The sequence below is a fragment of the Lepidochelys kempii genome, chromosome 13 (genome assembly GCF_965140265.1).
Source record: "Lepidochelys kempii isolate rLepKem1 chromosome 13, rLepKem1.hap2, whole genome shotgun sequence".
NCBI lineage: Eukaryota > Metazoa > Chordata > Testudines > Cheloniidae > Lepidochelys > Lepidochelys kempii.
This window is the reverse complement of record NC_133268.1, coordinates 33,134,149-33,145,520: the sequence shown is the minus strand read 5'-3', so window position 1 is coordinate 33,145,520 and position 11,372 is coordinate 33,134,149. Positions and strand designations below refer to the sequence as shown.

General features: G+C 43.9%; 1 protein-coding gene across 1 annotated transcript; it reads right to left on the bottom strand.

The window, feature by feature from the left end:
* Positions 1-1,703: 1,703 nt before the first annotated feature.
* On the bottom strand, positions 1,704-2,645 carry LOC140897047 (olfactory receptor 12D1-like). The gene has a single exon (XM_073309317.1). The coding sequence runs from the start codon at positions 2,643-2,645 to the stop codon at positions 1,704-1,706; it is 942 nt and encodes a 313-aa protein (XP_073165418.1).
* Between the last annotated feature and the right edge of the window lie 8,727 nt (positions 2,646-11,372).

The window sequence follows — 11,372 nt, the reverse complement described above, 5'->3', positions numbered from 1 at the left end:
ACTTCACCTTCCAGCCATTGGTTCTTGTTTTGCCTTTCTCATCTTTTACTATCCTCTATTTTCTCCCCATGAAGGTACTTATAAATGGTACTCAAATCACCTCTCAATCTTCTTTTTGATAAGCTAAACCAAACGAGCTTTTATAGGCATATTCTCTAGACCTCCAGTCACTTTTGTGCACCCTCCCTAATTTTTCAACATCCTTTTAAAATTTATGGCAAGAGAACTCTATGCCATATTCCAGAATCAGTCTGACCCATGCGGAATACAGAGGTAAAATCAGCTCTCTGCTCCTACTTAATACTCTCCTGTTTATACATCCAAGGATGACATTAGCCTTTTTTGCCACAGCATGACACTAGGAGCTTATGCTGAGTTGTTTGTGCACTATGACTCCTAGATCCTTTTCAGCATTTTGCTTGTAAGTAGGATACTGCTTTGCAGGATTCAGTCTCCCATTCTGTAGGTCTGTCCTGCATTCCTTGTTCCTAGATGTAAAACTTTGCCTTTGACTGTGATAAAATACATTTTGTTTCAATGGGTCCGGCTCACACCACTTCACCAACCCTTTGTCTCATCCACAGTTCATGGATCAGCAGAGATTTCATATTGAATTCCAGCTCATTGGTACAAATGTTGAATAGCATTGGGTCTAGTATTGATCAACACAGAACCCCACTTGAAACACCCTCATTCCATGATAATTCACACCAGCAACTAATTTTTGAGATCTATCAGCAAGCCAGTTTTTTAAAAAAATATGTGTGCTTTATTTACATTATATAGTGCTCATTTTAAATCACAGTACTGTGTCATACTAAGTTAAATGCATTACCAAATATGTTACATTTATGCAGTACCTTTACCAACCAAACTTCTAATCTCTTCAAAGAATTAAATCATGTTTCTTTGACAAAATCTATTTTGTATAAAGCCACATGATGGGCAGTAATTATATCCATCATTCAGTTGTTTATCAGTTGAATCCAATATTAGTTTTTCCATTATTATTTCTGGGATCTCTCTCTCTCTCTCTGGTGAGAAAATATTTAAAAATCTGCATTTTGTTCTAATGAAGAATGAAAGCAAATGTCAAAACTTTGATTTTTTTTCCAAATGAAATTCTTGTATTCCAGTCAGCACCAGCGAAAACTTACTGCAAGTCCTGTGCTGGCATACCCCCTAGATGTAGTAGTCCCTAAGAGCATAGCACGAGCACAGAAAGCTTCTCCGTTTCCTTCCTCAAGGACTCAGTGCAGGGCATCAAATGAGAGTGGAGAGAGGGTGGAAAGAGGTGGACAAGGGTCCTAGAGAGAGCTGGAGAAATTTAATCTTACCTGTTCCTCAGGCCGCAGAAGGAAACAGAGAGTCATCCAGGTCCTTGACTGACCATTGCTTTGTCCCTACATTCTATTTTCCCCCATTAGTCCCTATGCTCTATTCCCTGCATCCAATGGACAATGGACCCTGGATTGTATTGACCAATGCACAATATTCACATTGCTGGTGCACAATGGTTCCTGCACTACAGTCCCTAGTGTCTCATGTACAAAGATGAAATGGTCCCTTCACTATGCACTCCAGTGCCCACGGCCCTGCGGTCCCTTCCCTATATTACTCACCACCCAGTGATGCCTGGACCATATTCCCAGCTCCCACAGTCCTCATGAAGAGCAGAGAAAGAGACAAAACATTCCCTTTATTCATATCCTGTCTGGGAAAAGTTTTCTGTGCAGGTTTTTCCTCAGGGCAGACTGCACCTCTTTGTTCCTCAGGGTGTAAATCACGGGGTTCAGGACAGGAGTGACCACACTGTAGAGGAGAACAATCATCATGTCCCATTTAGGGGATTCCCCAGAGGAGGGGGGCACATAAGTCAAGATGGCCGCCCCATAGAATAGAGACACCACAGTGAGGTGGGAGGCGCATGTGGAAAAGGCCTTTCTCCTGCTTTCCCACGACTGGACCTTCAGGAGCAGGAAGGAGATGATGTAAAGGTAGGAGAGGAGGGTGAGGGTAAAGGGGATGACTACAATGCCCCCAGTGATGATGTTGAGAAGGCTCAGGTTGAGGTGGGTGCTGCCGCAGGCCAAGGTCAGCAGGGGCTTGATGTCACAGAAAAAGTGGGGGACACGTCTGGGACCACAGAAGCACAGCCGGGAGGTCATGACTGTGTGCATTAGTGCATGCAGGAAGCCAGTGACCCAGCTGGCTGTTGCCAGGAACAGGCAGGCCCGTGGGCTCATGACCAGCCTGTAGCGCAGTGGGTTGCAGATGGCCACGTAGCGGTCATAGGCCATGATGGCCAGCAGCACAGCCTCGCTGCTGCCCAGGAAGTGGAAGAAGTGGAGCTGGGCCAGGCAGCCGGCGAAGGAGATGGTTTGGCATCCCGAGAGGAAACCAGACAGCATCTTGGGCACAGTGACTGTGGAATAGCAGATGTCCAGGCAGGATAGATTCCCTAGGAAAAAGTACATGGGGGTGTGAAGCCGGGGCTCCATCAGTGCCATGACTACCATGGCCCCATTACCCAGCAGGCTGGCCACATAGAGAAGCAGGAAGAGTGCAAAGAGAAAGTGCTCCAACCCCCGGAGTTTGGTCAGGCCCATGAGGATGAATTCGCTCACCTCTGTCCTGTTCTCCATCGCCGTGGGGGGGTGAGGGGGAAACAAAGAGAAAAAAGGAGGCATATGAACCAGAGGCTGAGGTTCTCAACTGGCCTTAGGTATTTGGATACCCATTTCTTTTTTAAATTAATGAAAAGTTGACATCCTATCCCTCTTTGCAGCTCTGGACATTTCAATAGTTTTGCTAGCATTTCTTTGAGCAGATTTGCTCCCTGGGTAACATGAGCCCTGAAACTCCCTGCATCTCAGTGTCAGATCCACTTTGCAGATCTATCTATCTATCTATCTATCTATCTATCTATCTATCTATCTATCTATCTATCTATCTATCTATCTATCTATCTATCTATCTATCATGTGCAGTGTTGCTATTGCCAGGTGGTCCCAGGATATTAGAGAGACAAGGTGGGTAAGGTAATATCTTTTATTGGACCAACTTCTGTTGGAGAGAGACAAGCTTTCGAGCTGACACAGAGCTCTTCTTTGGGTTTGGGAAAGGTACTCAGAGTGTCCCAGCTAAATACAAGGTGGAAATGTTTGTTTAGCATAAATAGTTAACAAATATTTCAAGGGACCTTTCAAAGTGAAGTGGCCAATTAACAGCCCACCAGTCATTGAGGGAGGTGGGGAGAGAAAGGGAAAAGGAAGACAGCTGGGGGTGGGGGGATTGTTAGTGGGTTACAGATTGTTGTAATAAGCCATAAATTCAGTGCCTCTGTTCAGTGCAGGATTTTTAATGTCTAGCAGAGTTATCAATTTACACTCCCAGGCTCATCTTTTGAAAGCATTGTGCAGGTTACCTCTGAGAATGAGGACTGATAGATCACTGTATAGCTGGCCTCATCCTCAAAGAGAGGTTGGTCCAATAAAAGATATTACCTAATGCCCCTTGTCAATCTATCTATTGTGATACATACACTTCCATGTAGCCATCTGTCTCATGTATCCATATACTGCCATACATATTCAGCCAACTAAGCATCCATCTATGGTATTTAAAAAGGTCTTCATCACCAGGCTGTTTATGTATCAAACACAATTCAAAGGCATAGATGTCAAATCAAAAAATTATTTTCTGCCCTCACTTCCCCAAAGCAGGTTAAGGGACCTGTTTCTTGAGGCTGGGATTTTCCAAAACATCTAGGGCAGTTCAGTGTTGACAAATGCAAAGTAATGCACATTGGATTCCCAACTATACATACAAAATAATGGGATCTAAATTAGCTGTTACCACTCAAGAGAGGGATCTCGGAGTCATTGTGGATAGTTCTCTGAAAACATCCACTCAATGTGCAACGGCAGTCAAAAAACTGAACAGAATGTTGGTAATCATAAGGAAAGGGATAGATAATAAAATAGAACATTTCATATTGCTTCCATATAAATCCAGGGTGCACCCACATCTTGCATACTGCATGCAGATTGGTTGCCCAATCTCAAAAAAGATATATTGGAATTGGAAAAGGTTCAGAAAAGAGCAACAAAAATGATTAGGGGGATGGAACAGCTTCCATATGAGGAGAGAATAAGACTGAGACTTTTCAGCTTGCAAAAGAGACAACTAAGGGGTGATATGATACAGATCTACAAAATCATGACTGGTGTGGAGAAAATAAATAAGGAAGTGTTATTTATTCTTTCTCATAACACAAGAACCAGGAGTCACCAAATGAAATTAATAGGCAGCAGGTTTAGAACAAACAAAAAGTATTCCTTCCTACAACACACAGTCAACCTGTGGAACTCCTTTCCAGAAGATGCTGTGAAGGCCAAGACTATAACAGGGTTCAAAAACGAACTAGAGAAATTCATGGGGAATAAGTCCATCGATAGTTATTAGCCAGGATGGGCAGGGATGGTGTCCCTTGCCTCTTTTTGCCAGAAGCTGGGAATGGGCAACAGTGTGGATCACTTGATGATTACCTATTGCGTTCATTCCCTCTGAAGTACCTGACATTGACCACTGTCAGAAGATACTGGGCTAGATGGACCTTTGGTCTGACCCAGTATTGTTGCTCTTATATTCCAATGTTCAGTTATTGACATTCAGTGAGAGCTGTTCGGCTAATTCCCGTAGATGGATTTGAAGATCGTACGATTCTGAGTATTCTCTCTCTCTCTGGTGTCATTCCTGGGGGAAGGCTCTGTGGTAAAGCTGTGCCTTGCTACTCATCCATAGCCACTGAAAAAAACACCTCCTCCTGAGAGTTTGGATTCCAGTGTCCATCCGGACCATGGAATCCATATGATGCAGGTCATTAAGTCGATTTGATATTAATTACTGGACTTTTAATCAAAAAGCTGGGTTCTCTTTTCATCTCTTCCACTGACCAGCTGTGTGATTGTGGGTTAGTTACTGCCCTTCCCCATGCCTCAGTTTCCCCTCTCACCTTTTTTTTTTGTCTTGTCTTTTTAAACTGTTCTTCAATGTAGGGACTGGCTTGTGCTAGGTGTAAGTACATTGCCTACCATAATGAGGTCCAAGTCTTTGTCATAGAACACACATAAAGCTCACCTGCCTCTCTGCTGAGCGGCAAAGCAGTGAGAGGCTCAGAAATGGAGGATCTGAGAGAGTGAGACAACACTGCTCAAACAAAGGAGGGAGGTGCACCTCAGGAGTCATGGTGAGGAAGGTCAAACTTCCCTGGTCTGTTGTTATTACTTCAGCCCAGAAAAGAGTAATTCCCCGGGGGTTGGGGGGGTTCTGATAATGTTATGAGCACCCCACACATCCTGCTTCTCAGGAACAGATTTCTCTTTGGTGATTGAATGCCTGATATAAGCTCCCCTTCCTGGAATCCATGACAAAGAGCTAGCATGACTGACCCCCATCTCGGGCATGACAAGAAGGTTGAACTAGATGCCTGCCAAGTTAAGAGCTGCAAACCTCTGCGGCTCAAGTCCAAAGTTGCACCAAACGCTCTCTGCGGGCCACATAACACACAGGCTGGCCAGGAGGTTACATGACAAATGTGCTTTTACCCATGCATGCTGAGCTGGCCTCTCCATGATGTAGGTCAGGACTGCTGTGGGGTCTGATTGTGATTCCCTGCCCACCCCATCACTTAACAGCAGGTCTTGTTAACTACAGCAATCAGTCCCAGTGGTGGGAGTAGGACTTAAGAGCCCTGGATTCTATTCCCAGCTATGCTATTAGCCCGTTGGTTGACTTTGTGCAAATCACATCCCTGCCTGGTGCCTCAGTTTCCCTGTCTGTATAATGGGGATAATGATACACAGTACATCTCACTTAATCATTGCCCTGTCTTTGTCGGGGCCTCAGGCACTGGTGAACTTTGGTCCCTACTATTCTTTGCCTGTGGCACATAACCACCTAGTGTCCTGTGGGCTGTAACATTTTGGTCTAATTTTCATTTTGGGGTTTAGCATGCAGATGCTGGGTGATGCTGGTGTTCTGTGATCTACAGAGGGTCGGACTGGATGGCCTGGTGGTCCCTTCTGGCCTTAAACTTTGTGACTCTTTGAGAACTGCTTGAGACCTACTGATGAAAAGTGCTATATAAAAATGGGGTAGGACTATCGTTACTCAACAACCTTCCCGAGGAGATCAGTTGAAGCCAGAGTGTGACTGCCTGTAGGAAATGCTGCAGTATCATTCCCTTCAAATAGCCTTTCCACCATCAAAATGGTTTTCACAATGCTGAAATCTCCTTCCCTCTTTAAAACCTCCCCAAAGTAAGTGTGTGTGTGTGTGTGTGTGAGAGAGAGAGAGAGAGGAAGAGGAAGAGGAGAAGGAGCAAAAGAAAAGAAAAGAAGAAGAAGAAGAAGAAGAAGAAGAAGAAGAAGAAATTAATAAACTCTAAAAATATCAAGAGAAAACAAAACAAACAATTTAGCCCAAGCCCAGCTCTAACTCTGGAAAAGGAGACATATCAGAGACCCCATGAAGTCCAGAGGGGACTTAGCTATGGGTACTGATTTTAAATGGAGGGTGCTCAATTACTAGGGTGATGGGTGGCACTATAAAGAACTAAATTAGATAGAACATCCTATTCTATTACAGACCATCTACTGCCCTTATCACTGTGGGGGTTAGGTTGGGCATTAAGGTAATACTGTCATTTGCCCAGCTAATTTTCTTACTTCGATTTGTAAGCCCCTTGTGGCATCCCTTTTTATTTATTTGTACCTTCCACAGCATAAGAGGGCCCTGAATGTTAACCTGGTATTAATTATAATAATATAATTGTTTTATTATAGGAGCCTAAAGGAGTTGTGCTCCCAACTCCATTTCAATGAGCTGCAAACTCATTAGGTGCCTAGTGCTTTTAAATTCATTTGAAAAATCGGAATGTTACTGCACATATCTAAATGCTTCATAAAGACTCCTTTAATTGTATAAACTAAACTAACCTCACTGAAGCCCTTAGGCTGGGATTTCCAAAGGGTGATAGGTGCTCAAACCCCAATGAAATGCACTGAGAGTTGGGCACCTATCTGTTGTAGATTCCTTTGGAAAACTCCACCATAGCCACCTCTGGAGAGACGTATCAGATATGTCTGTCAGTCTGACAAGACCTAACATATTTCCTGTGTCTTTATCATCCTCTGCACTGTACCTTCTATGTCTCCAGCTCAACTTGTTTTATCTTTGCTGTCATGTAGAAAGCAAGCAAGCAAGTCAGTCAGTCACTAATTTCAGGAAGCCGTGGCACCTCCCATATTTGCATTTGTAAATTCCGAAGACTGAACTTTTAGATCATACCTGTTTGGGTGCAAACGTCCTTCAAGCTGACATATTATAACCATGACTGAAAACAAAACAAACAAACAAAACATCAAACCACTGGGAAAGTATCAGGGACTTCAGCCTGTTTGGACAGGGATCGGGGTGCGAGCTCACATTGTTCGGAAATGCTTGATGAGTCTGTAACAAGAAGCCCTTTTATCATCATCCCGCTCTGAACAGACATCTGTTCTCCCCAGAGAAGATCAATTTGCTTTGTTCTGATGGTTCCTCTGGGCCAGAACACTTTGAACCACCTGAGAGTCCCTTCCATATCAGCAAACTACCCCAGCCTTCCCAAGAGAGATGGGGGTAAATATTATTGTGCAGACTGGCTCTGACTGGAAAGTGAAAAGAATAACAACAGATTTGCAAACGTTTACAGGAGTGATTGCATTATTGCACTATTGCCACATTGTATTCTTGTGCCGTTTGTCTGTCTCCATCTTTTGTCTTTCGTCATATACTTAGATTAGAGGCAAAAAACTGGGCTATTAGATTTTTATCCCTAAATGTCAGTAAATCCCAATTTCACCATACACACATAAATCAAGGGAAAACATTTCCATCGATAATAACTGAAATTTACTGATTGGCCAAGTAAGGAAAATGCAGCTGGAGTCTGATTTGAGGATATTTACTTTGCATATTTTGATATGATGTCAACAAGTTGTGTTTTGATGGTGTATAAAGCTGCAACTTTTTGAATCTCAGCATCTGCTGTCATTAAATAATTGTCTGACACATCCTTTTCCCTGACCCCTCCTCCCCATCTCCCCATTTCCTGCAACAGTGAACATTTAAATGGATTAAAAATAGGGGAAATGCTTAAAACCCATAATTTTGTGCAAATGTACAAAAATAAATCAAGACAAATGGGAAAATGCTTTAAATAACCTTGATATCATTGATAAATATATAGCATCAATAAAAAAATGAAGTCTGACAACCCTCGATATAATGAAAAGGAGTACTTGTGGCACCTTAGAGACTAACCAATTTATTTGAGCATGAGCTTTCGTGAGCTACAGCTCACTTCATCGGATGCATACCGTGGAAACTGCAGCAGACTTTATATATACACAGAGAATATGAAACAATACCTCCTCCCACCCCACTGTCCTGCTGGTAATAGCTTATCTAAAGTGATCATCAGGTTGGGCCATTTCCAGCACAAATCCAGGTTTTCTCACCCTCCACCCCCCCCCCCCCACACAAATTCACTCTCCTGCTGGTGATAGCCCATCCAAAGTGACAACTCTTTACACAATGTGCATGATAATCAGGTTGGGCTATTTCCTGCACAAATCCAGGTTTTCTCACATCCCCCCCACCCCCATACACACACAAACTCACTCTCCTGTTGGTAATAGCTTATCCAAACTGACCACTCTCCAAGTTTAAATCCAAGTTAAACCAGAACATCTGGGGGGGGGTAGGAAAAAACAAGAGGAAATAGGCTACCTTGCATAATGACTTAGCCACTCCCAGTCTCTATTTAAGCCTAAATTAATAGTATCCAATTTGCAAATGAATTCCAATTCAGCAGTTTCTCGCTGGAGTCTGGATTTGAAGTTTTTTTGTTTTAAGATAGCGACCTTCATGTCTGTGATTGCGTGACCAGAGAGATTGAAGTGTTCTCCGACTGGTTTATGAATGTTATAATTCTTGACATCTGATTTGTGTCCATTTATTCTTTTACGTAGAGACTGTCCAGTTTGACCAATGTACATGGCAGAGGGGCATTGCTGGCACATGATGGCATATATCACATTGGTGGATGTGCAGGTGAACGAGCCTCTGATAGTGTGGCTGATGTTATTAGGCCCTGTGATGGTGTCCCCTGAATAGATATGTGGGCACAATTGGCAACGGGCTTTGTTGCAAGGATAAGTTCCTGGGTTAGTGGTTCTGTTGTGTGGTATGTGGTTGTTGGTGAGTATTTGCTTCAGGTTGCGGGGCTGTCTGTAGGCAAGGACTGGCCTGTCTCCCAAGATTTGTGAGAGTGTTGGGTCATCCTTTAGGATAGGTTGTAGATCCTTAATAATGCGTTGGAGGGGTTTTAGTTGGGGGCTGAAGGTGATGGCTAGTGGCGTTCTGTTATTTTCTTTGTTAGGCCTGTCCTGTAGTAGGCAACTTCTGGGAACTCTTCTGGCTCTATCAATCTGTTTCTTTACTTCTGCAGGTGGGTATTGTAGTTGTAAGAAAGCTTGACAGAGAACTTGTAGGTGTTTGTCTCTGTCTGAGGGGTTGGAGCAAATGCGGTTGTATCGCAGAGCTTGGCTGTAGACGATGGATCGTGTGGTGTGGTCAGGGTGAAAGCTGGAGGCATGCAGGTAGGAATAGCGGTCAGTAGGTTTCCGGTATAGGGTGGTGTTTATGTGACCATTGTTTATTAGCACTGTAGTGTCCAGGAAGTGGATCTCTTGTGTGGACTGGACCAGGCTGAGGTTGGTCGTGGGATGGAAATTGTTGAAATCATGGTGGAATTCCTCAAGGGCTTCTTTTCCATGGGTCCAGATGATGAAGATGTCATCAATATAGCGCAAGTAGAGTAGGGGCTTTAGGGGACGAGAGCTGAGGAAGCGTTGTTCTAAATCAGCCATAAAAATGTTGGCATACTGTGGGGCCATGCGGGTACCCATAGCAGTGCCACTGATCTGAAGGTATACATTGTCCCCAAATGTGAAATAGTTATGGGTAAAGACAAAGTCACAAAGTTCAGCCACCAGGTTAGCCGTGACATTATCGGGGATAGTGTTCTTGACGGCTTGTAGTCCATCTTTGTGTGGAATGTTGGTATAGAGGGCTTCTACATCCATAGTGGCCAGGATGGTGTTATCAGGAAGATCACCGATGGATTGAAGTTTCCTCAGGAAGTCAATGGTGTCTCGAAGGTAGCTGGGAGTGCTGGTAGCGTAGGGCCTGAGGAGGGAGTCTACATAGCCAGACAATCCTGCTGTCAGGGTGCCAATGCCTGAGATGATGGGGCGCCCAGGATTTCCAGGTTTATGGATCTTGGGTAGTAGATAGAATATCCCAGGTCGGGGTTCCAGGGGTTTGTTTGTGCGGATTTGATCTTGTGCTTTTTCAGGAAGTTTCTTGAGCAAATGCTGTAGTTGCTTTTGGTAACTCTCAGTGGGATCATAGGGTAATGGCTTGTAGAAACTCATGTTGGAGAGCTGCCGAGCAGCCTCTTGTTCATATTCCGACCTATTCATGATGACAACAGCACCTCCTTTGTCAGCCTTTTTGATTATGATGTCAGAGTTGTTTCTGAGGCTGTGGATGGCATTGGGTTCTGCATGGCTGAGGTTATGGGGCAAGTGATGCTGCTTTTCCACAATTTCAGCCCGTGCACGTCGGCAGAAGCACTCTATGTAGAAGTCCAGTCTGCTGTTTCGACCTTCAGGAGGAGTCAACCTAGAATCCCTCTTTCTGTAGTGTTGGTAGGGAGACCTCTGTGGATTAGTATGTTGTTCAGAGGTATTTTGGAAATATTCCTTGAGTCGGAGACGTCGAAAATAGGATTCTAGGTCACCACAGAACTGTATCATGTTCGTGGGGGTGGAGGGGCAGAAGGAGAGGCCCCGAGATAGAACAGCTGCTTCTGCTGGGCTGAGAGTATAGTTGGATAGGTTAACAATATTGCTGGGTGGGTTGAGGGAACCATTGCTGTGGCCCCTTGTAGCATGTAGTAGTTTAGAAAGTTTAGTGTCCTTTTTCTTTTGTAGAGAAGCAAAGTGTGCGTTGTAAATGGCTTGTCTAGTTTTAGTAAAATCCAGCCACGAGGAAGTTTGTGTGGAAGGTTGTTTTTTTATGAGAGTATCCATTTTTGAGAGCTCATTCTTAATCTTTCCCTGTTTGCTGTAGAGGATGTTGATCAGGTGATTCCGCAGTTTCTTTGAGAGCGTGTGGCACAAGCTGTCAGCATAGCCTGTGTGGTATGTAGATTGTAATGGATTTTTTACCTTCAGTCCTTTTGGTACGATGTCCAT

Excerpts from the sequence above, each read along its gene's own strand:
- LOC140897047 (XM_073309317.1), bottom strand. The coding sequence starts at position 2,645 with ATGGAGAACAGGACAGAGGTGAGCGAATTCATCCTCATGGGCCTGACC.